The sequence below is a fragment of the Budorcas taxicolor genome, chromosome 19, assembly GCF_023091745.1.
Source record: "Budorcas taxicolor isolate Tak-1 chromosome 19, Takin1.1, whole genome shotgun sequence".
NCBI lineage: Eukaryota > Metazoa > Chordata > Mammalia > Artiodactyla > Bovidae > Budorcas > Budorcas taxicolor.
The window spans coordinates 5121297-5146686 of record NC_068928.1 but is presented as its reverse complement, the minus strand read 5'-3'; the positions used below and the strand labels follow the sequence as shown (position 1 = coordinate 5146686).

Below are 25390 nucleotides of genomic sequence, written 5' to 3'. Positions count from 1 at the left end.
TTTGGTGATTTTTATACATTAACATCTAAGTCTCCTTATCCTTTTTTTTAAATGCTAATTGTTGGGGAATCACGTTAGGGCTAAAGAACCCACCTGCCAATGCAGGAGACATTAAGAGATGTGGGTTTGATCCCTCAATTGGGAAGATCCTCTGGAGGAGGGCATGGCAACACACTTCAGTAATCTTGCCTGCAGAATCCCATGGACAGAGGAGCCTGGTGAATTACAGTCTACAGGGTCACAAAGAGTTGGACATGACTGAAGCAACTTAGCACACACTCACGCATGTTAAATCCATAAACTGACTGAAGAAGTATTTTGATGTTGAATTTTCCTGTCAAAAAACTTGCTATACACTTCCTTTCGTTCAAGTCTTCTTTTGTGACCTTCTGCAGTGTTTTAAACTTATCTTCATATGTGTGCTGCTAAGCTGCTTTAGTCATATCTGACTTGTTGTGGCACTATGGACCCAACGTAGTCTGCTAGGCTCCTCTTTCCAGAGGATTCTCCAGGCAAGAATACTGGAGTAGATTGCCATGCCTTCCTCCATGGGATCTTCCCAACTCAAGAATCAACTTATATCTCTGACGTCTCCTGCACTGGCGTGCGTGCACGCTAAGTCGTTTCAGTTGTATCCTACTCTCTGTGACCACATGGACTGTCCACCAGGCTCCTCTGTCCATGGGATTCTCTAGGCAACAACACTGGAATGAACCAGGGATTGAACCCATGTCTCTTAAGTCTCCTGCATTGACAGGCAGGTTCTTTACCACTAGCATCACCTGGGAAGCCAATTCTTCACCACTGTTGCCATCTGGGAAGCATATTTCTTATTTATTTAATTCTTAGTCATTTTTGGTATTCATTTAATGCCTTTTAAAACACCTATTATTTTGTAAAGGTTAAAAACTGGTTTTGGAATGCCTACAAAGTACCTTTTAGAAAACAATTTATTTCACCCCAAATTCTACCACATGATTTAATGTCCTTCTTTTATTTTTACCTTTTGGCTTCTCCTCACAGCTTGACCAGAAATTGAACTCACCCACGGCAGTGAAAGAATGGAGTCCTAACCACTGGACAACTAGGAAATTCCCAAATGTCTTTTTGCTAATAAACCAGTTAAAATAACAACAGGCACAATTAATATGTTAGATTTTACTTGAAAACTGTGTAACTGCAACATGTGGATTTATATCCAAGTGCACCTTATTTAGCACTTCAATACATATACACATACAACTTATAGACAACGAATTAATTGGAAGTCTTGCATTGTTGTATGGCAGAAACCAATACAATATTGTAAAGGAATCATTCTCCAATTAAAAAAAAAAGAATATACTCAAAAAATAAAGTATAGCATGGTACTATAATAAAAAAAAAGACTGATTTATCATTACAAAGACTAAAATAACACTTCTAGAATAGACTCATAGGAGCTTTATGAGCAAGAACCTAATTCCCCCACCTCGATAAATTTTTATACCTACTTCAAATTTCTTAACAAGCAATATTGCCAAAGAACCCTAAAGTCTTTTAATTGTTCCCCTAAACTGAAAAGATAACCAAAAGGAAAGAGACAAAGGACAAGATGTAGTAACAGCGGAGGAAAGATTTATTAGCTTAATACTGACTCCAAATCCAAACAGTCTCTTCCCTCTCTCCTCTTTTTACCATCATCATCATTATTTTAAAAAGCACTTGAGAGGGCTTCCCTGGTGGTCCAGTGGTTAAGAATCCACCTGCCAATGCAAAAGACATAGGTGTAATCCCTGATCCAAGAAGATCTCACGTGCTGAGGGGCAACGAAACCTGTGCACCAGAACTACTGAAGCCCTTGCAACCTAGAGCCTGCACTGGGCAATAAGAGATAGCACCACACTGAAAAGCCTGAACGCCTCAACTAGAGTAGCCCTCACTGGCTGTAACTACAGAAAGCCCACACATAGCAATAAAGACCCAATGTGGCCATAAGTAAGTAAATAAATAAAACCACAAAAATAAATAAGTAAATAATTTAAAAGCACATGAGGAAGGTGCTTCATCAGAAGCTACTGACGTGATATACATTTAAATGTCTTTGAAGACTCACCAGATTCTTTCAATCAAGTGACCGAGGATCTTTAGTTGATTATTGAGTGTGAGAGTTTATGTTTATGTTTTTAGAGTCAGAGTAAAGAAAAAAAAGGAGATGAAGGAGGCTTTTTCTTAGGAAAGAGCACTCATTGTTAGCCTTTCCAAGGGCATCAATTGTTCTTTCAGGTTCACACACTACATTAAGTAACCAGATTCCAGACAGACATACAGGGCATTTCTTGATTTTATGTTCAACTAAGAAGACTGCAGAGTACATCATGAGAAACGCTGGGCTGGAAGAAGCACAAGCTGGAATCAAGACTGCTGGGAGAAATATCAATAACCTCACATATGCAAATGATACCACCCTTATGGCAGAAAGTGAGGAGGAACTAAAAAGCCTCTTGATGAAAGTGAAAGAGGAGAGTGAAAAAGTCGGCTTAATGCTCAACATTCAGAAAACGAAGATCATGGCATCTGGTCCCATCACTTCATGGCAAATAGATGGGGAAACAGGGGAAACAGTGGAAACAGTGTCAGACTTTATTTTGGGGGGCTCCCAAATCACTGCAGATGGTGACTGCAGCCATGAAATTAAAAGACACTTGCTCCTTGGAAGGAAAGTTATGGCCTACCTAGATAGCATATTCAAAAGCAGAGACATTAGTTTGCTGACTAAGGTCATCTAGTCAAGGCTATGGTTTTTCCTGTGGTCATGTATGGATGTGAGAGCTGGAGCACCAAAGAAAGCTGAGCACCAAAGAATTGATGCTTTTGAAGTGTGGTGTTGGAGAAGACTCTTGAGAGTGCCTTGGACTGCAAGGAGATCCAACCAGTCCATTCTGAAGGAGATCAGTCCTGGGTGTTCTTTGGAAGGAATGATGCTAAAGCTGAAACTCCAGTACTTTGGCCACCTCATGTGAAGAGTTGACTCATTGGAAAAGACTCTGATGCTGGGAGGGATTGGGGGCATGAGGAGAAGGGGACGACAGAGGATGAGATGGCTGGATGGCATCACTGACTCGATGCACATGAGTTTGGGTGAACTCCAGGAGTTGGTGATGGACAGGGAGGCTTGGCGTGCTGCGATTCATGGGGTTGTAAAGAGTTGGACACAACTGAGTGACTGAACTGAACTGAACTGAACTGTTAAAGATTTGGCTGAGGTCAGAAACATTTAAGAAAGTTAGGTAAGTGTGGCTTTTAGTACTTGAAAAATATACCTCAAAAGCAAAAATTTAGCACATTTAAAGAACAATTATGAACAATAAGGAAAAAATGGATTAGGAAAAGTGAGAAAGAAGGAACACCTTAATGAGGGCATTTGGGGAAACAGGATACTAGTAATGGTAGGAAATCCAGTTTATCTATGAAAGCAAGACACAGTCTCTTTAAAAGTCTACAGATGCCAAGTGGTGATCCAGGAAGCATGCAAAAATATAATAGCTCATGAATATCATCACAGACTAGTTAATAATGATAAAACATCAGAAACCACCTAAAAATGTAAAAACTTATAATTGGTTAAATAATTTACCCACATACAAGAATACTACATAATCACCAAAAATGATCATGCAGATCCATTCCTTCCAGTTTGTTGACTTGGAAAGAATTTCCCAATACACTATTAGGTGAAAAACAATAGCTGTGTAAAAACAGAATGGACAGAATAATTTCATCATTTAAAATCACATTTATGGCAAAATATAACTAAAATGTAAATAATAATAACTGACAAGTTTATTTTTAAAGTCAGCTATTTTTAAGTTTCTTCTTTAAATTATAAATTATAAATATATATTTTGCTGTATTATTTTGATAATAAAGAAAAAATATTTTAAAAATTAGTTATTAGGTTTAGTGTCTAGTATTCAAGACAGGTTCCTTCTAGCTATCTCTCTTTAAAGTCATTTTCCTTTTAAGTCATTCTTTTATTTACATTTGTTAAAATACTAGCAAATTTTAAAGCTGAAAGAGAAAATAACATAGGTCTGGTGTTTGCTAAAGAAAATTTGCTATATTCTTTAAATAATGTCTTATGATTACTGCGTTGTAAGCAACTTGGCAAGTAGTAAAAATAAATACGAATAAATAAGGGCTTTCCCAGTGGCACTAGTGGTAAAGAATCCGCCTGCCAATGCAGGAGATTCAGGTTCAATCCCTGGGTCAGGAAGATCCCCTAAAGGAGGAAATGGCAACCCACTCTGGTAATCTTTGCCATGGGCAGAGGAGCCACATGGGCTACAGTCCATTGGGTCACAAAGATTTGGACATGACTCAGCACACACACACACAAATAAATAAAACATATCTTTTTCTGCTATAATTTCAAAAGAAATGACTAGTCAAAGAGACTCATAATATCAACAGTCTGAAATTAACAGTCTCTTCAAAAAGAAATGTGGAATTCTTCTTGCCACTGATTCTGTTTAGAAATGCAGTGCATTGGAGAAAGACGGACTAAAAGTTAAAACATACAAGTTTAAGTTCTATTCTGCTGCCTAGGAGCATGTGACTTTGAACAGCCACCTACCTACTCTGCCCCCTAGTTTCTTCATATATAGAATAACAAGATCATTTATACCTTTAAAGGTTATTTTTTTGACCCTACAAAACCCACTCCAGCATTCTTTCGCTGGAAATTTCCACGGACAGAGGAGTCCAGTGAGCTACAGTCGAGGAGGCCACAGAGAGTCGGACACAAGTGAGCACACATAATTCACTCTACTAATGTTAAAAATGTAAACATTCCTTGTCGTAAAGTTAGACCTATAGATTCAGCATTATGTGTCATCACACACACACCCACAAAGAAATAACAGCATTTAGAAATTGTGACAATTCTTTGTACAACTGACAGCAGAAATTCTTTGAGACAGCATTAGCTATTTATATAAGCCTAGGGTTGTTTAACTTATATGCAGGGTACATCATGTGAAATACTGGTCTGGATGAATCACAAGCTGGAATCAAGATTGCTGGCAGATGGTAAAGATCTCATTTAAAATTTATGGAGAATTCAAAAGCTTTACAGACAATCAGAAGTTAAGAGAATTCAGCACCCCCAAGTCAGTCTTGCAACAAATACTAAAGGGACTTACACAGCCAGGAAACACAAGAGAAAGGAAAGACCTACAAAAACAAGCCCGAAACAATCAAGAAAATGCCAATAGGAACATATGTATCAATAATAACCTCAAATGTAAATGGATTAAATGCACCAACCAAAAAATACAGATTGACTGAATGGATAAAAAAATAAGACCCATGCATATGCTGCTTACAGGAGACCCACTTCAGACCTAAAGACACATACAGATTGAAAGTAAAAGGATGGAAAAAGATATTCCATGTGAATGGAAACCAAAAGAAAGCTGAGTGGCAATCCTTATTTCAGACAAAATAGACTTTAAAGAATATTAGAAGAGACAAAGAAGGACACTACATAACGATCAAGGGATCAATCCACAAAGAAGACGTAACAACTGTAAATATTTATGCACCCATAGGCGTACCTCAATACCTAAGGCAAGCAGTAACAGGCATAAGAGGGGAAATGGACAGCAACAGAGTAACAGTAGGGGACTTTAACACCCCACTTATATCAATGGACAGATCATCAAAACAGTAAATCAATAAGGAAATATAAACCTTAAATGAAATATTAGACCAAATGAACCTAACTGATATCTTCAGGACTTTCCATCCAAATGCAGGAGAATACACTTTCTTCTTGAGTGCACACGGAACATTTTCCAGGATAGACCACATCTTGGGCCACAAATCAAACCTCGGTAAATTTAAGAAAATTGAAATTGTATCAAGTATCTTCTCTGATCACAATGCTATGAGACTAGATATCAACTACAGGGGAAAAAAACCTGCAAAAAACACAAACTCAAGGAGATTAAACAATACATTACTAAATAATGAAGAAGATAACTGAAGAAGTAAGAAAAGAAACCAGAAGATTCTTAGAAACAAATGACAATGAAAACATGATGACCCCAACCCTATGAGATTCAGCAAAAGCAGTTCTAAGAGGGAAGTTTATAGCAATACAATCATACCTCAAGAAACAAGAAAAGAATTGAATAGATAACCTAACTCTACAACTAAAGCAGCTGGAGAAAGAAGAACAAAAGCACCCCAAAGACAGCAGAAGGAAAGAAATCATAAAGATGAGAGCAGAAATATATGAAAAAGAAATGAAAGAAACAATAGCAAAGGTTAATAAACATAAAAGCTGGTTCTTTGAGAAGACAAACAAAACTGACAAACCACTAGCCAGACTCATCAGGGAAAAAAGGGAGAAAAGTCAAATCAACAAATTAGAAATGAAAAAGGAGACGACACAACAGAAAACACAGAAATCACAGGATCATAAGAGAACATTATGAGCAACCATATGCTAATAAAATGGACAACCTAGAGGAAATGAACAGATTCTTAGAAAAGGTCAACCTCTGAAGGCTGAACCAGGAAGAAAAAGAAATTATGAACAACCCAATTACAAACACTGAAATTGAAACAGAGATCAAAACTCTCCAAAAATACAAAAGCCCAGGACCAGATAGGTTCACAGGGGAATTCCATCAGACATTTAGAGAAGAGTTGATGCCTATTTGTCTGAAACTCTTCCAAAAAATTGCAGAGGAAGGAACACCTGCAAACTGATTCTAAGAAGCCACAATCACACTGATACCAAAACCAGGCCAAGACAACACCAAAACAGGAAATTACAGGCCAATATCACTAATGAACATAGATGCAGAAGTCCTCAACAAAATTCTAGCAAACAGAATTCAATAATACATTAAAAAGCTCATCCACCGTGATCAAGTCAGGTTTATTCCAGGGATGCAAGGATTCCTCAATATATGCAAATCAATCAAAGTGATACACCATATTAACAAATTGAAAGATAAAAACCATATGATCATCTCAATAGATGAAGAAAAACCTTGGACAAAATTTAGCATCCATTTATGATAAAAACGCTTCAAAAAATAGGCATAGAAGAACCTACCTCAACAGAGTACAGGCTACATATGAAAAGCCCACAGCAAAAACTATGCTCAATGGTGAAAAACTGAAAGCATTCCTCTAAAGAATAGGAACAAGACAAGGGTATCCACTCTCACCACTATTATTTAACATAGTTTTGGAAGTCCTAGCTAGGGCAATAAGAGAAGAAAAAAGGAATCCAGATCGCAACCTAGTGTCTATTAAACAGGTGAATAAGTCAGAGAGAGAAATATAAATATCACATACTGACACATATATATGGAATCTAAAGAGATGGCCAAAGAGATGGCCAAAGATGGAGAAGCTCTACAATTTCAGCAAAAACGTGACCGGGAGATGACTGTGCCTCAGATCATGAACTCCTTATTGTCAAATTCAGACTTATATTGAAGAAAGTGGAGAAAACCACTAGACCATTCAGTTATGACCTAAATCAAATCCCTTATGATTATGCAATGGAAGTGACAAATAGATTTAAGGGACTAGATCTGATAGACAGAGTGCCTGATGAACTATGGATGGAGGTTCCTGACATTGTACAGGAGGCAGGGATAAAGACAATCCCCAAGAAAAAGAAATGCAAAAGAGCAAAATGGCTGTCTGAGGAGGCTTTACAAATAGCTGTGAAAGGAAGAGAAGCAAAAAGCAAAGGAGAAAAGGAAAGATATACCCATTTGAATGCAGAGTTCCAAAGAATAGCAAGGAGAGATAAGAAAGCACTCCTCAGTGATCAGTGCAAAGAAATAGAGGAAAACAACAGAATGGGAAAGACTAGAGACGTCTTCAAGATGATTAGATGCCAAGTGAACATTTCATGCAAAGATGGGCACAATAAAGGACAGAAATGGTATGGACCTAACAGAAGCAGAAGATATTAAGAAGAGGTAGCAAGAATGCACAGAAGAATTGTACAAAAAAGATCTTTACCACCAAAGTAATCACGATGATGATGTGATCACTCGTGTAGAGCCAGACATCCTGGAATGTGAAGTCAAGTGGGCCTTAGGAAGCATCAGTACAAACAAAGCTAGTGGAGGTAATGAAATTCCAGTTGAGCTATTCCAAAACCTAAAAGATGATGCTGTGAAAGTGCTGCACTCAATATGCCAACAAATTTGGAAAACTGAACAGTGACCACAGGACTGGAAAAGGTCAGTTTTCATTTCAATCCCAAAGAAAAGCAATGCCAAAGAATGCTCACACTGCTGCACGACTGCACTAATCTCACAGGATAGTGAAAGTGAAAGTGAAGGTGAAGTCACTCAGTCCTGTCCCACTCTTTGCGACCTATGGACTGTAGCCCACCAGGCTCCTTTGTCCATGGGATTATCCAGGCAAGAATACTGGAGTGGGTTGCCATTTCCTTCTCCAGAGGATCTTCCCGACTCAGGGATCGAACGAAGGTCTCCCACGATGCAAGCAGACGCTTTAACCACTGAGCCACCAGGGAAGCCCCACGATAGAGAAGTAATGCTCAAAATTCTCCAAGCCAGGCTTCAACAATATGTGAATGGTGAACTTCCAGATGTTCAAGTTGGTTTTAGAAAAGGCAGAAGAACCAGAGAAGGGGACAACAGAGGATGAGATGGTTGGATGGCATCACCAACTGGAGGGACATGAGTGTGAGTAACCTCCGTGAGTTGGTGATGGACAAGGAGGCCTGGCGTGCTGTGGTCTACTGGGTTGCAACATGACTGAGTCGGACATGACTGAGAGAATGAACTGAACAAAAGAGATGGCACTGATGAATTTATTTTCAGGGCAGACAAGGAGAAACAGACATAGAGAACAGACCTATGGACATGGGGGGAAGAGAGGAGGGAGAAGGGGAAATGTATGGAGAGAGTAACATAGAAATTTACAATACCATATGTAAAATGGACAGCCAATGGGAATTTGGTGTATGACTCAGGAAACGCAAACTGGGGCTCTGTGACAGGCTGAAGGTTGGGATGGGGAAGAAGATGGGAGGGAGGGAACATGGGTGTACCTTTGGCTGATTCTTGTTGATGTATGACAGAAAAACAAAAAATTCTGTAAAGCAATTATCCTTCAATTAAAAAATAAAAAAAATGTGTGATTCATGACAATAGCATCATAATATAATAAAAATTAAACAATTATAACTTAAAAAAAAGATTGCCTGGAAAAATCAACAACCTCAGATATCCAGATGACACCACCCAAATGGCAAAAAGTGAAGAGGAACTAAAGAGCCTCTTGATGAATGTGAAAGAGAAGAGTGAAAAAGATGACTTAAAACTCAACATTCAAAAAATGAAGAACATGGCATCCAGTCTCATCACTCCATGGCAAATAGGTGGGGAAAAAAATGGAAATAGTGACAGACCTTACTTTCTTGGGCTCCAAAATCACTGTGGATGGTGACTGAAATTAGCTTGCTCCTTGGAAGGAAAGCTATGACAAACCTAGACAGCATGTTAAAAGCAGAGACATTATTTTGCTAACAAAAGTTCATCTAGTCAAAGCTACAATTTTTCAAGCAGTCATGTATGGATGTGAGAGTTGGATCAGGAAGAACTGATGCTTTTGTACTATGGAGTTGGAGAAGGTTCTTAAGAGTCCCTTGGACAGCATGGAGAGCAAAGCAATCAATCCTAAAGGAAATCAACCCTGAATATTCATTGGCAGGACTGATGCTGAAGCTCCAATCTTTGGCCACCTGATGTGAAGAGCCAACTCATTGGAAAAGACCCTGATGCAGGGAAAGATTGAGGGCAAGAAGAGAAAGCAGAGACAGAGAATGAGATAGTTGGATGGCATCACCAACTCAATTGACATGACACTCCGTGAGATGGTGAAGGGCAGAGAAGCCCGGCATGCTGCAGTTCATGCTGCGGTCACAAAGAGTTAGACACGACTTAGCCACTGCTTCCCTTGTGGCTCAGACGGTAAAGTGTCTGCCAACAATATGGGAGACCCAGGTTCGATCCCTCGGTCAGGAAGTTCCCCTGGAGAGGGAGATGGCTACCCACTCCAGAATTCTTGCCTGGAAAATCCCATGGATGGAGGAGCCCGGTAGGCTGCAGTCCATGGGGTCACAAAGAGTCAGACAAAACTGAGCCACTTCACTTCACTTCACTTAGCCACTGCACAATAACAAGGTTCTTTAAGAACAATGGTAGAGAGCAGGAACGACTCCCTTCCCTGGGGTAGACTAACTGATCTTTTTAAAATGGCAGAAAAGTTTCTGGAAATCAAGATACAAATGATTGATCAAAGGGTTATTTTACGATCTCCTTTATTTTCTACCCAAAGGCAATATTCGCCTAGGTGCTGCATTCTTTTCTTAGATTTTCAAGAATCCAAGCACCCACTTGAATGCAGAGTTCCAAAGATTAGTAAGGAGAGATAAGAAAGCCTTCCTCAGTGATCAATGCAGATACAGAGAAAAACAACAGAATGGGAAAGACTAGAGTTCTCTTCAAGAAAATTAGAGATACCAAGGGAACTTTTCATGTAAAGATGGGCACAATAAAGGACAGAAATAGTATGGACCTAACAGAAGCAGAAGATATTAAGAAGAGTCCCCAAGAATACACAGAACTATATACAAAAGAACTTCACATCTCAGATAATCACTATGCTGCGATCACTCACCTAGAGCCAGACATCCTGGAATGTGAAGTCAAGTGGGCCTTGGGAAGCATCACTAGAGCAAAACTAATGGAGATGATGGCATTCCAGTTGAGTTATTTCAAATCCTAAAAGATGATGCTGTGAAAGTGCTGCACTCAATATGCCAACAAATTTGGAAAACCCAGCAGTGGCCACAGGACTGGAAAAGGTCAGTTTTCATTCCAGTCCCAAAGAAAGGCAATGCCAAAGAATGTTCAAACTATCACACAATTGTACTCATCTCACATGCTAGTAAGGTAATGCTCAAAATTCTCCAAGCCAGGCTTCAACAGTACATGAACCGTGAACTTCCAGATGTTCAAGATGGATTCAGAAAAGGCAGAGGAACCAGAGATCAAATTGCAAACATCTGCTGGATCATCAAAAAAGCAAGAAAGTTCCAGAAAAACATCTACTTCAGTTTTACTGACTATGCCAAAGCCTTTGACTGCGTGGATCACAATAAACTATGGAAAATTCTTCAAGAGATGGGAATACCAGACCACCTGACCTGCCTCCCGAGAAATCTGTATGGAGGTCAAGAAGCAATAGTTAGAACTGGACGTGGAACAACAGACTGGTTCCAAATCGGGGAAGGAGTATGTCAAGGCCATATCAGAGAAGGCAGTGGCACCCCACTCCAGTACTCTTGCCCGGAAAATCCCATGGATGGAGGAGCCTGGTAGGCTGCAGTCCATGGGGTCGCTAAGTCAGACACAACTGAGCGACTTCACTTTCACTTTTCACTATCATGCATTGGAGAAGGAAATGGCAACCCACTCCAGTGTTCTTGCCTGGAGAATCCCAGGGACGGGGGAGCCTGGTGGGCTGCCGTCTATGAGGTCGCACAGAGTCAGACACGACTGAAGCGACTTAGCAGCAGCAGCAAGGCTGTATATTGTCACCCTGCTTATTTAACTCACATGCAGAGTACACCATGAGAATCACTGGGCTGGATGAAACACAAGCTGGAATCAAGATTGTTGGGAGAAATACCAATAACCTCAGATATGCAGATGACACCACCCTTATGTGGAAAGAGAAGAACTAAAGAGCCTCTTGATGAAAGTGAAAGAGAAGAGCGAAAAAGTTGGCTTAAAGCTCAACATTCAGAAAACGAAGATCATGGCATCTGGTCCCATCACTTCATGGCAAGTAGATGGGGAAACACAGAAACAGTGACAGACTTTATTTTGGGGGGCTCCAAAATCACTGCAGATGGTGACTGCAGCCATAAAATTAAAAGACACTTGCTTCTTGGTAGAAAAGTTATGAGCAACCTAGACCACTTATTTAAAAGCAGAGACATTACTTTGCTAACAAAGGTCCACCTAGTTAAACCTATGGTTTTCCCAGTAGTCATGTATGGATGTGAGAGTTGGACTATAAAGAAAGCTGAGCACTGCAGAATTGATGCTTTTGAACTGTGGTGTTGGAGAAGACTCTTCAGAGTCCCTTGGACTGCAAGGAGATCCAACCAGTCCATCCTAAAGGAAATCAGTCCTGAATATTCATTGGAAGGACTGATGCTGAAGTTGAAACTCCAATATTTTGGCCACCTGATGCTAAGAGCTGAAGACTCTGATGCTGGGAAAGACTGAAGGCGGCAGAAGAAGGGGATGACAGAGGATGAGATGGTTGGATGGCATCACTGATTCAATGGACATGAGTGTGAGTAAACTCCGAGAGCTGGTGATGGACAGGGAGGCCTGGCATGCTGCAGTCCATGGGATCGCAAAGAGTCGGACATGACTGAGCAACTGAACTAAACTGAAGCCCATCAGCAGTGAAACTCATTTGTCTTGGAGTTGCAAGGATAGCAACATGCAAGCCACAGCCCAAACCAGTGGGAAACAGCAGATAATTGGTTCAAAGAAGCAGTCCTAGGCTTCTTGAAAGGAGATCATTAGACTAACAGCTTACTGCTCACACAGGTTTCCTGAGACTGACTGCCCTCTGTTTGGTAAGCAATGCTATCCTATGTTCCCCTTTGTGCTAAATGCTTATTACAGTATGCCTAACAAGCCAAGGCCTCTGCTTTAATGGCATATACATGTTTCATTGGGAGATAATAAAAACGGGAAAAACATGAGCTAGTTTCAGATACCGAAAGGTAACAGATCATATGTGACTAGACAGAGGAGAGTTAATTTAAATTCCAGCTAAGATCCACATAATAGATGAGCCAGGAGCAAAAGAGGGACCCAGTATTTCAGGTGGAGAACAGGTATCAGGCAGTAAAAAGTTTGGAGTGTTTACAGAGCAAAGAGTGTGGCGGTATCATGGTGGATGGGGAGAGAAAAATGAAGTCAGAGAAGCAGGTAGGGTCTTAGAATCTTAGGGGTCATTGTAAGGAATATGAATTTTTGCTTGATCTTATTTCATACAATCTGACTATTCTGAGAAGATCTGCATTTGCTTTTGTCTTATCTCTTATCTTTAACTTTTGCTCACTCTAGGTAGGCTGACTGAACTCTAGCCTGAATTATGTCAAAATGTTGGTCAGGTCATCTGAGATACAATCAATCTGGGGGAAGGGGACAGCACAAAATGAAAATGTAAAGCTCCTTGTAAAAAAAAAAATTATTAACAACTTCAAGATAGTGCCAGCAGAGCATTAAACTAAGTACATGGTCCAACTAAGTAAGCGGCCTGTTTAAGAGCAAGGCCCTGTGTGACTGACTGCATAGTTCACAAACCCATGAGGCTGGTACTGATCTTGAAGACCATTACTTGAAAAAAAAAATGCCACTGCTGGGCATACACACAGAGGAAACCAGAATTGAAAGAGACATGTGTACCCCAATGTTCATTCCAGCACTGTTTATAACAGCAAGGACATGGAAGCAACCTAGATGTCCATCAGCAGATGAATGGATAAGAAAGCTGTGGTACATATACACAATGGAGTATTACTCAGCCATTAAAAAGAATACATTTGAATCAGTTCTAATGAGGTGGATGAAAATGGAGCCTATTATACAGAGTGAAGTAAGCCAGAAAGAAAAACACCAATACAGTATACTAACGCATATATATGGAATTTAAAAGATGGTAATGGTAACCCTGTATGTGAGACAGCAAAAGAGACACAGATGTATAGAACAGTCTTTTGGACTCTGTGGGAGAGGGAGAGGGTGGGATGATTGGGGAGAATGGCACTGAAACGTATAATATCATATAAGAAACAAATCGCCTGTCTAGGTTCGATGCATGATACAGGATGCCTAGGGCTGGTGCACTGGGATGACCCAGAGAGATGGTATGGGGATGGAGGTGGAAGGGGGGTTCATGATTGGGAACACATGTACACCCGTGGTGGATTCACGTTGATGAATGGCAAAACCAATACAATATTGTAAAGTAAAAATAATAATAAAATAAAATATGAAAAAAAAAAGCCTTTTACTGATAAATGACTTCTGTTTTCATTTCACCTTAACTGACAATCATATAAACTTATTCAAGACCTTTTAAATGGAGTAGCCTTTCAAACATGTTATTTAAAAGGAAGCTGCCAGGAAATAAGAAACTAGCATATTAAGACTTACTGAGAGAACTTCATGCCACTATTGTGCACTAAGCGGAAAACATAATAAACACAGTAAACATACTAAACACATGGTAAAGATACTAAAAAATGTAATTACAAACTGAATTTTAAAAACAATACATCTTTATAATCTTTGCATCTTCAGAAAGCCTAAAAAACCAATAATCAGATAAGAAAACATTATGACTATCAAACCATTTTTTTTCCATTTTTCCGTCTTTTCCTACCTTCACCTATTTCACTCAACTGTTACCTCTCCTAAATGGTTTGTATGAAAAATAACCTACTATTTTACCTACTATGTAAAATTGGACATGATCATAGGTAAGTAGAAAGGGTTCATAAGATTCAATTATTTATTGCTAAAAAATGATATTACAAATTAAAGGTGCCAAGTCTGAGATGTCAGTCCCGTCCTTGATGTTTTAAGTTTGAAATAAACATCTCTCCCTGCAGGAAAGGGCTACACTAGCCTTGCCTAAGGTGTCCCCATTTCATTCATGGTAGAAGCCATTACTTAGCATTAGTTATCAGAATGATTTATGCAATGTCACAAGCATATTCAGGCTCATTAAGAACTGCAGTCAATACTGTTCTACTGCTACCAAGATTACTGTACCTTAGAAAAGAGTAATTTCATTTGCAACTAATTATAAATAAAAATCCAAAACAAAGACATTATTATTGACAAATTTATGCTGCTACCTCTTGATACATTGAAGGTTGCCTGGAAAAAAAGAATGGTCAAAGGGAATGCTTTGTTGGTTTCAGTGACATTAACAGTTGCATGGGGTTTGAGTCTATGCTGTAAGGAATTTAAAATATGACAGGTTTTCAACCTAAAAGAGATGATAGTCTGGTGTAAGAACTAAGGTAGTTACAGATGAAAAAAAAAAAAAACTGGCAAATGTTCTCATAACACAAGAATAAATTTTCAGAATGAAAGAATCTTGAAATTTTTGTGCAAAGTAGAGGAGTCAGAAGATACTTTTTATTTATTTATTTTTTTGTTTGTAATTTTCTGGCCGTGTGACCACAAGTTAATCAATTACTCTTTCAAGGTGACCATCATCACTCACCTGGACTACTGCAACTGCCTCCTAACTGTTCTACTTTCTTTTTTGCTCCCTTCCCCTTAGTCCACTCTCCATTCCAAAACCAGTATCTTTTTAAAAATGTGAATCAGATTTCACTTGTAAGCTTCATATTATTTTTAGAATAAAATACAAACCCTGGATACTCCAGTTAAAAGTAAATTTTTAAAAATATAAACCTTGGACATGGCCTAAAAGGCACTATTACCTGGCCCATTTCTCCTGCTCACAATGGCCTCCTTTTTGTTTTTCAGTGGTAAGTAGCTCTTTCTTGCCTAATCGCCTTTGCATGACTTAGAATTGTCATTGGTAGGTTGCTCCTTATCAACACCCAGGACTAGGCTCAAATAGACCTTTCTTTAGTGCCCCTCCTCTTGACTTTCAATCACACTGTACTGATTGTTATCTGAAATTCTTGTGTATCTGTTACTTGCCTTTCTCCTGAGTCCCTTCAGTAAAAGGACACATTCTATAACTGATCTTCTTTGACTTTTTCTGTGCTGTAGCCCCAGTAGGTAGAACGATGTCTGGCCCACAATAGTACAATAAATGTTGAATGATTTGAAGTCATTTAACTTCTCAGGATTTCAGTTTTTTCATCCACAAAATGGGGATAATTATAATTACTCTGGACATTAGCAATAAAGACTAACGTTCACTAAATGTTTACACTGTGAAAATCACTTCACATGCATATCTTCATATATACTGTTACGATTTTTATTTTACAAGTAAGGCCGCTAAGTTTTAAAGAGGTCAAACAACTGGCCTAAGGACACAAGGCCACAGTGAGGACCCGGGTGAATCTAGACTTGTGTAACCTCGGAATCTGATCTCATAGTTCCTTGCAAGATGCTTCCTTTCATTACGGCAAAATCGGCTATGCCTTCCGCCCCAGTTTGGTCTGTAGGACAACTGAAAAAAGACTTCTGTAACCTCGGAATCTGATCTCATAGTTCCTTGCAAGATGCTTCCTTTCATTACGGCAAAATCGGCTATGCCTTCCGCCCCAGTTTGGTCTGTAGGACAACTGAAAAAAGCTATTACATCTCCCGTGCGTTTATTTTTCAAGATAAGCAGTCCATTCCCTTCAACCCCTCCTTAAATGATCCTCACAGCCCGGTCACCATCCTCTCAAAAACCAGTCTGACGACGTCTCTCTCGCCCCAGAACTGGTTAATTTTCACTGGACAAGTGGTTAAGGGACACGAGACCAACAGAAGCCGATTCCCAGGAGCTGAGAAAATAAAGGTGTGCGAGGGTCCAAGCGGGCTGTGGCTGACCCAGGAAGGCTTCCCTGTCCCAACCCAGGACACTGATAGCGGACCGGCCACCAAGGGCCCGCGCGGGACACGGCCGCGCCAGGGCGAGACAAAGCCTGCTGGGGGCTGGACATTTCAGGGACACAAGCCATGTGATGAGGGAGTGCAGGCGGAGGAGCGCGAGGCGTTTTCCTGAAAGTAAGTTAAACAAATACTGGAGGACAGCGAAGTGGGAGGAACAGTTATTAACAAAATCGCGAACTTACCCGGCCACCCGGCCTCCGTAGCCCGACCGCAAAAGCGGCTGCGACCCGTAGCCTAGGCAGCGGCGGGCTCAACCCAGAGCTCGCGAGACCGAGGAGGCCTCGCGAGATCCGGCCCCCTGCCCCAGACAGGCGGGCGCGCTTTCCGGGCGTCATGGGAGGGCTCTGGCGTCCGGCTTGGAGACGCGTCGTGTTCTGCGGGTGGCCTTGGAGCCACCTTGGGCGCCCAACCCGGGCTGCCGAGAGGGCAGAGCCGTGTCTCCGGCCGGGGAGGAGCGGGCCGGCGGGTACTGAGCAGGGGCTGAGGCGGCTTGGGACATGGAGGCGCCCGAGCCCGGCGGAGCAGCCGGCTCGGCGGCCGAAGAGCACGAACCCCTACACGCGCTCGCAGGAGGAGGACTGGCGGCGGCGGAACAAGACGGTCCTCACCTACGTGGCCGCGGCGGCGGTGGGCATGCTGGGCGCGTCCTACGCCGCCGTGCCCCTTTACCGGCTCTACTGCCAGGTAGGGCTGGCGCGGCCCGCCCGGCGGCCCTTCTGCAGGGGTGGAGGACCGGGGCGGCTCCCTAGACCGCGAGGCTCCGCGGGGCCCGGCGGAGGACTGTCCGAAATGACCTCCCCGAGGAAAACGGGCCTTGAAGTTCATCAAGAAAGCTAGTGACAGAGCTGCCGGTCCAACTCGAGCTCTTGTGTTCTTGCCCGTACCCCACTGCCGAGTGAAATTCCCTGCTCTCCAGAGCTACCACCCGAAAGGTCTGCAGTCTACACTCCTGTATCCAGCAATGTCCTGCTGCTCACACGCCTGCCTGCTTTTAACATGTAATTTATGTTCATACATTCCCTCTGTGAAACACATGCAGGTTCTGTGCAAAGGTTAAGCCTGGAAACGGGAGTTTGCTTGCTACTTCTGCTTAAACTGGGAGTAGCTTTTTATCTGTACAAACTACTGTGATTCAGGACTTTGTATAGATGATTTAGGACTTCAAGGCTTTTCCCCTTTGTTAATATGTAACTGTAATGTCCTTCCTCCGGGCTCCCTTTTAGATCAGAAACTCTAGTGCAATGGTTTTCAAAGGGCGGACCCTCCCACGAGCAGCAGCATCATTACCTGAGAGGGGAACTTGAGTAGAGATTGTTGGATCCAACTCCAGAACTGTGTAATCAGGAACTCTGGCGGGCAGGGCCCAGCAATGTGTATTTTAGTAAGTTCCCTAGCAGATTGTGATGCAGACTTAATGTTTGAGAACCGCAGGCACAGGGCTACTTCACCTGTTACATATACATGTTCTGCTAAGTTCTTAAGCAGTAGTTTGCTGCTTTGGGCATTAGGTCACCCATGGAGCTTCTTAAACATATCAGGGCTTCCCTACCCCAGAGATTCTGATTAGGAGACCTGGGTAGGGTCCAGGAATTTCTGTTTTAAAACCGTGCCATGAATGAGAGCTACACTTTGGGTTCATTCACTAAGTGAGTAATAGCGGGTTCCCAAACTTTGTTGTACATCAGAGTCACCAATAATATTGAAACTAGAATCTAAAGGACTTGTTAGTCTCTTAATATCAGCATTTATATGGGAAGGGGCAGTGGCTTGATTGCTGGAGGATGAGTGTAGAATGTGAGTTAGTGTTCATCACAAGCTAGCCTGGACCAAGCATGAATCCCCAGACGACCATTGATGAAATCATAAACAGAACTGAATCCAAAACATCTAGTGTAGATCTCCCCAAACCACGGGGCATGGACGGGGGGAGGTGGGTGGGTGATTTTATTTTCCAGGGAATATTTAACAATATCTGAAGACCTTTTAGTTGCCATAACCTGGGAGGTGCAGGGGGAGGGTGCTGCCTAGTGGGTAGAGGTTAAGGGATGCTGCTAAACATCCAGCACTGCAGAGAACAGACCCCTCCCCCACCCCCACCAAAAAAACAAAGAATTATCCTATCCAAAGTGTCCTTAGTGCCAAGATTGAGAAACCCTGCCCCAAACTAAAATGACACATTTCATTCACATGGATGAAAGTGCAGGGCAGGAAAGTAAAAATCTATTGTGGTTTGCAATCCTAAACTTACATCACAGTTGGATGTTCAGTAGTGACACTTCCAAAAGAACATCTTTTAATTTTTGGAATCACCGAACTTTAGAGCCAAAAATAAGGGGTTATGTAAACCACTTCATACACCGAGCTCATTTTATGAGTATAGAAAGTGTAGCCCAAAGAAAGTAAAATTGAGTTTTTGGAGTTACTTAGTGACAGAACTAGACTGGAGCACAGGACATTTTCTTTTCAGGGCCTTTTTCTATTCTTGTTTAATTTTGCAAATCATCACACTAATTTGAAGACTGTAGTCAAAGACTGTCAGAAAGAAAACGTTCAAGTGACTCAGGTTCTTCAGAAACAAGTTACATCTTAAAACGTAGCCTTCTTGCACAGAAGAATTGGCTTGCCCTCTGATTAAACAAGGGTAAATAAAGGCTTGCTCTCTGATGTGTTTTGTAGGGTTATAACGTAGCTTCATAATGCGTGGCAGTTTAGTGAAGCTCATTGACTTAACAAGCTGAGGTAGTAGTACTGTATTTTGCTGGGAGTCTTCCATAGCCTCAAATTTGGTATTTTTTTCCCAGTATAGTAACAGATTAATTATCCGGAGACCAGAATTCTGGCAACCTCAAGCATCACAAGAATGATGACCCTGGAAGTAAGGATTTTTTTTTAAGCATCTCTGATAAGGAAATAAGTAACAGCAATGAAGATAGGCAAGAAGTGTCAGATACAGATTATCCTGATGCCTTATGATTAGTCCATTGAGTGACCAAAGAGATCAGGTTCTCTGATTAACTGATGATACTGTGTAAAAGCTGTACAGCACCAAAAAATACCAAAAACATTTACAGAAACATTTTACCAACATGGCAAAATACTTAACGATGCTTGAGGAAAGCAGACTATAGAAGTGAATTTACAAACTAATCTTACACTAAAAGTTATGATACAGAAAAGGACCAGATAAGAATGTGGAAAATGGAATTAAATAGTTTTATTGGAATGACAGCATTGTGGGTATATTTTATTTCTATTCATAATAGTGGTTATAAAATACTAGCAATAAGGAGAAAGATGTTTAATGAAAAGTTCAGCTAAAAATTCAGAGCTCTGTTATCAGTGCAGAGTCCATTCTCTTTCAGATGATTCATTTTTGATCATTTTTACAACCAGGTGACTACAGAAAAATATGACTTTAACATACATAGACCCTTGACACCCAAAAAGTGGTCAAATCATTAGCACATTCACAGGAAATGGTCAGTGATAGTATGTAAACCTTGCTACTACTGGATTATTATCTTTAAAATTTTGTTTTCACCCAGTGAATAGGTCATCAGCACCTAAAACTATTGCACTTTTGTACAGCATACTATGCCTCGTTATCTTTTCCTAGACTACTGGACTTGGAGGGTCAGCAGTAGCAGGCCATGCATCAGACCAGATTGAAACCATGGTGCCTGTTAAGGACCGGATCATTAAAATCACCTTTAATGCAGATGTGCACGCAAGTCTCCAGTGGAGCTTTAGACCTCAGCAAACAGAAATATATGTAAGTGCTTAAAACAATGTGTAAAAGATTGCGTTTTCCAATTTAAAGATTGATTCTTTCATCACTTACTGTTTCACAGTTTAGGAAACACTCATCTAAACTTAATTTCAGAATACTGACTGATTCCATTACTGTAATTCTTCTATTCCCACAGACTACTTTTTGACAGGGCACTACATTTAATGCAACAAATATTCTTTTAAGTTATATGGCGTCATAATAAAAGTCACTTTGGAGCAATGGAAAATGTCCTATTTTTATTAGAATCGTATTAAGAGTTCACTAAAAAGTTCTCTGGTCACCAGTCTTGAGAGTAGGAACAGCTGTCCTGATGCGTCAGACAGTAAAAAATACGTCTGCAATGCAGGAGACCCGGGCTTGATCCCTGGGGCACGAAGATCCCCTGAATAAGGGAATGGCTATCCACTCCAGTATTCTTTCTTGCCTGGAGAATCCCATGAACAGAGGAGCCTGGCGGGCTAGTCGTTGGGGTTTCAAAGAGTCAGACACAACTGAGTGACTAACACTTAAACTTATTTACCCCAGGTAGAGATGATATCGGAGAAGGCAATGGCACCCCACTCCAGTACTCCGGCCTGGAAAATCCCATGGATGAAGGAGCCTAGAAGGCTGCGGTCTGTGGGGTCGCTGAGGGTCGGACATGACTGAGCGACTTCACTTTCACTTTTCACTTTCATGCATTGGAGAAGGAAATGGCAGCCCACTCCAGTGTTCTTGCCTGGAAAATCCCAGGGACAGGGGAGCCTGGTGGGCTGCTGTCTGTGGGGTCACACAGAGTCGGACACGACTGATGTGACTTAGCAGCAGCAGCAGCAGAGATGATATAGGAAACTGTTGGAAAACATTGGTTATACTGGAAGGTAGTTTACTGGTTTACATCAAAATATCCATATCTCTCGGAGAAGGCAATGGCACCCCACTCCAGTACTGTTGCCTGGAAAATCCCATGGACGGAGGAGCCTGGAAGGCTGCAGTCCATGGGGTTGCTGAGGGTCGGACACGACTGAGCAACTTCACTTTCACTTTTCATTTTCATGCATTGGAGAAGGAAATGGCAGCCCACTCCAGTGTTCTTGCCTGGAGAATCCCAGGGACGGGGGAGCCTGGTGGGCTGCCGTCTATGGGGTCGCAGAGTCAGACACGACTGAAGTGACATAGCAGCAGCAGCGCATCCATATCTCTTAAAATAAATTTAAGGATTTTTGAAGTAATCATGCTAAAAAGTTATATTCTAGCTCAGAAAGACTATGCACCTTAAAAGTTGCTTAACATCTTGCCTAGAGGATTTAGCTGAAATTACCTCATGAACTGAGGAATAAGCCAGAAAAATTTAATTGTAACTCTTACTGGAAAACTCTATGAATGATAGTGCTTTCCCAGGTTAGTAATCCTGACTGAATCTCTTCAGTGTTGGAGGGTGTTAAAGATTGTGGTTCTGAGTATCAATTCCAGTCACACAGTAGTACACAAGGTATTAGTGGCTAATCTGGTACATGTGACAGAGCATCCCTAGGACACTAGTCAGTGTCCAAGTACTTCAAAGCTTGCGATTTATTTTATCCATTATTTTCTCTCAAGAGAAAAGTATTAGTGCTTTTTGGCTAAATAAAATTTCTATCTAGTCAGTTTTACTTTGGTTATACATATAATTTACTCTGGTTGTAAACTAAGTTTAAGGTTGGTAATGTTCTCTAAAAAGTGAAGTGAAAGTCACTCAGTCATGTCCAACTCTTTGCAACCCCGTGGACTGTATGTAGCCCGCTACGCTCCTCTGTCCATGGAATTCTCCAAGCAAGAATACTAGAGTGGGTAGCCATTTCTTTCTCCAGGGTATCTTTCCAACCCAGAGATCGAATCCAGGTCTCCTGCACTGTAGGCAGATTCTTTACCGTCTGAGTCACCAGAGAAGGGAAGCCTTTTTCTAAACAGAATCTTTAGTCAGTTTATATAATATTCAGGGTAAGTGTTAAGAAGTTACATTTGGCTGTTCTTGGACACATTTTAAATAACTTCATCTGCAGATTATCACTTCAAGACTTCAGACATAGAAAAGAACAATCCGTAATGTATGCGTAATAGAGCAGTGGTTCTCCACTGACATGCAAGTAACATTTGAAGGTCAAACGTTCTTGGGTAGCATTCATTATTTATTTTGCTAACTCTTAAAATTAGATTAGGTATTATGGTCTGAAATGACTAATTTAGTATGGAGTGCAGATTTGTAAGATTTAAAGTGTTGATAATGTGTATTTTCCTTAAAACAGGTAGTGCCAGGAGAGACAGCACTGGCGTTTTATAAAGCTAAGAATCCTACTGACAAACCAGTAATCGGAATTTCTACATACAATGTTGTACCATTTGAAGCTGGACAGTACTTCAATAAAATACAGGTATAACTGAATGCAGATGTTACAGAATGTGATCAAAGTACCTGAGATTGTTTGGTAATAAATTTACTGCAGTGTTTTTTTAGAAGATACAAATTTTTGAAAGTTCATTTATTTTAAAATTCAAACTGTTTTTTCATTGCTTATAATAATTATGCAGAGGTTGAGAGCCAAACTATATGGATATCAGTTTTTTTAAGATTAGAAGAATTTGCTGATTCTCGATCTTTAAAAGCAAAAGTCAATCAGAGATGAAAGATGCTGTTATCCTATCATAGAATTTAAAGATTTAATTAACAGTATGCTTATTAAAGCCAATAAATGAAGCACAGTTTCTATTCTAGGTAGCAGAATAGAAATACTAATGAATACTTTTCTATAACTTTTAGTGCTTCTGCTTTGAAGAACAAAGGCTTAATCCACAAGAGGAAGTAGATATGCCAGTATTTTTCTACATTGATCCTGAATTTGCTGAAGATCCAAGAATGGTGAATGTTGATCTCATCACTCTTTCTTATACTTTTTTTGAAGCAAAGGAGGGGCATAAGTTGGCAGTCCCAGGCTATAATTCAAATCACCAACTAAGTCCTGCTTCAAATTTGTGATTTTTAAAAAATCATGCACCTTGTCTTCTCAGAGAAGTATTTAAACTAATATGAAGCCTTCTGTTTTAAATGTTATCTACTGATGGTTCTTTTCCAAATTCATTTATCCTACTTAGAATGTATGACAGTTCGAAACCATGTATGTTGGCAGAAACTTGATTCAGCTCCCCTTTCAGGTTATCAGCACTTCATACTTGTAGCAATAAACTTTTATTATTATTTCTCAAATAACTGGTTATTTTCATTACAAACAGTCAGTATTTTAAAAGCTCAAAAGAGTAATCACTGAGCCCTAACAGCTTACCCAAAGACTACATTTTTATTTCAAATCTGACTGTATTTTCCCCTTAAACTCTAGGGCTATCTTACATTCAGAGTACTAAATAAGTACTTTGAAAGTCTGGTACCATGAAATTTAAATAAAATGCATTAAGTATATCTAGTAGGCTTCCAGCATTTCTTGTGGTAATTCCAAGTCCCCAGATTTTAAATTGTAAGTGGGATTGTGAGGATTTACTAACATTAGAAGTTCTTCTGAAAAAAAAAAAAGAAAAAGTTCTTGAACTGTTTTAATAGTAATTCATTTGTCATTATAACTTGTGACAAAGGAAAATACAAGTTATCCTAAATGTTTTCCAATAGACTTTTCTTCCAAAAAGACAAAAACAACCATTTAGTGTTATAAAGAATTGTATTTAAAGGCAACCAATGTAGAATCCAGTGACCTCTTGAGGGTAAACCTGAAATACAGTTGAACTACAATCATCAAAGGTTTCACAACTTATAATTCTAAATAAGAGTGTTATTTATAAAGAAGTGCAAATTGACTTTTACATTCAACTTTAGGTAAATAAAGGCACTCAAGTATTCTTCCTGAATAACAGAGTTTTTCCATGTCATGCTTTGACTTATTAACAGTTATTTTGTACTGAAACAGTCTTCATCTACTCTTATCCCATCTCTTGTGATGATTCTAAATGTAGGAAGGCCTGTGAAAACATAAGGTGCTACACTTAACATGGTTGGCCTCAGTACCATGAATTTTTGTTCTGCCTAAGTTTTAAGGGAATGTATATTACAACCAAGTTCTTCTGAGATAAAGCTTAAGCTGCTGTCAGGAACCATATATGTTACTCTGGAACTGTGACTCTTCTGTTTAAACCTCATTAATGCAGAGGAAAAATATTCCACTGTGGTTTTGATGTTTTGGAAGGTTTTAACTTGTGGGTCTCAAAGCTGGACAGGGTCCACCGTTTGGAAAATTGGCACCCATAATGCTGCTAGTGAACTGGTCATCCATCTCCACCTGGAATAAAAAGAAGAGTCAATTATCTCCGTTCTTTCCTCTCTTTCCCCAGTCCTTGATAAACAGACACCCACAGTCAAGTAGAGGAAAGGTGGGAATGTACTACTTCCACGAGGGAAGTGTGAAGGGAAGAAATATGGTTAATAGGTTATTGGTGGCTGTGTGCATTTATTAGTAAGTGAATGGAATGATTAGTAAAGCAATAGAATCCAGACCAACCTAGAATAACAGTAAATGGGTTCTACCAGTCCCAGTCAGCAAGTATTAACTGTACATAGAATACAAATCTGATTCTATTGCTAAGAATTTTTTATTGATCAGCTGTTTTTGTTAGCATTAATATTTTTATACCATAAACCAATTTCTGCATTCCCAAGATTTATAATTTTTAGCTAACATGGTCACAAAGAATCTATCTCATTGATCATTACAATTTGAGTGACATAGGAACTTCGGTAACACTTCACTCATCAAATTGTCAGACTGAGATGGCCCTTACAAAGCGTAAATAATCAATGTAGAAAGTGACAGTTACACTAAAATCATGTGGAATGTAA

The 25390-nt window shown here is 40.2% G+C and overlaps 2 protein-coding genes across 3 annotated transcripts in view; one reads left to right on the top strand and one right to left on the bottom strand.

Annotated features, from left to right (window-relative positions):
* Window positions 1-17053: 17053 nt before the first annotated feature.
* LOC128064523 (cytochrome c oxidase assembly protein COX11, mitochondrial) lies at window positions 17054-24403 on the top strand. The gene is made up of 4 exons (XM_052657269.1): window positions 17054-17426; window positions 20359-20514; window positions 22800-22925; window positions 23312-24403. Exons 1-4 carry the CDS (start codon window positions 17076-17078, stop codon window positions 23525-23527), a joined length of 849 nt encoding a protein of 282 aa, XP_052513229.1. The 5' UTR covers window positions 17054-17075; the 3' UTR covers window positions 23528-24403.
* TOM1L1 (target of myb1 like 1 membrane trafficking protein) overlaps window positions 24154-25390 on the bottom strand; it is a 61983-nt gene continuing 60746 nt past the window's right edge. For both annotated transcript variants that reach the window (XM_052657267.1, XM_052657268.1), the window contains one exon: window positions 24154-24833. The gene's annotated coding sequence lies outside the window, so the exon portion shown is untranslated. The remainder of the gene's footprint in view (window positions 24834-25390) is intronic.

Coding starts and splice junctions, on each gene's coding strand:
- LOC128064523 (XM_052657269.1), top strand. CDS start 17,076: ATGGGAGGGCTCTGGCGTCCGGCTTGGAGACGCGTCGTGTTCTGCGGG. Junction 17,427..20,358: donor TTTACCGGCTCTACTGCCAG/GTAGGGCTGGCG, acceptor ATCTTTTCCTAG/ACTACTGGACTTGGAGGGTC. Junction 20,515..22,799: donor CTCAGCAAACAGAAATATAT/GTAAGTGCTTAA, acceptor TCCTTAAAACAG/GTAGTGCCAGGAGAGACAGC.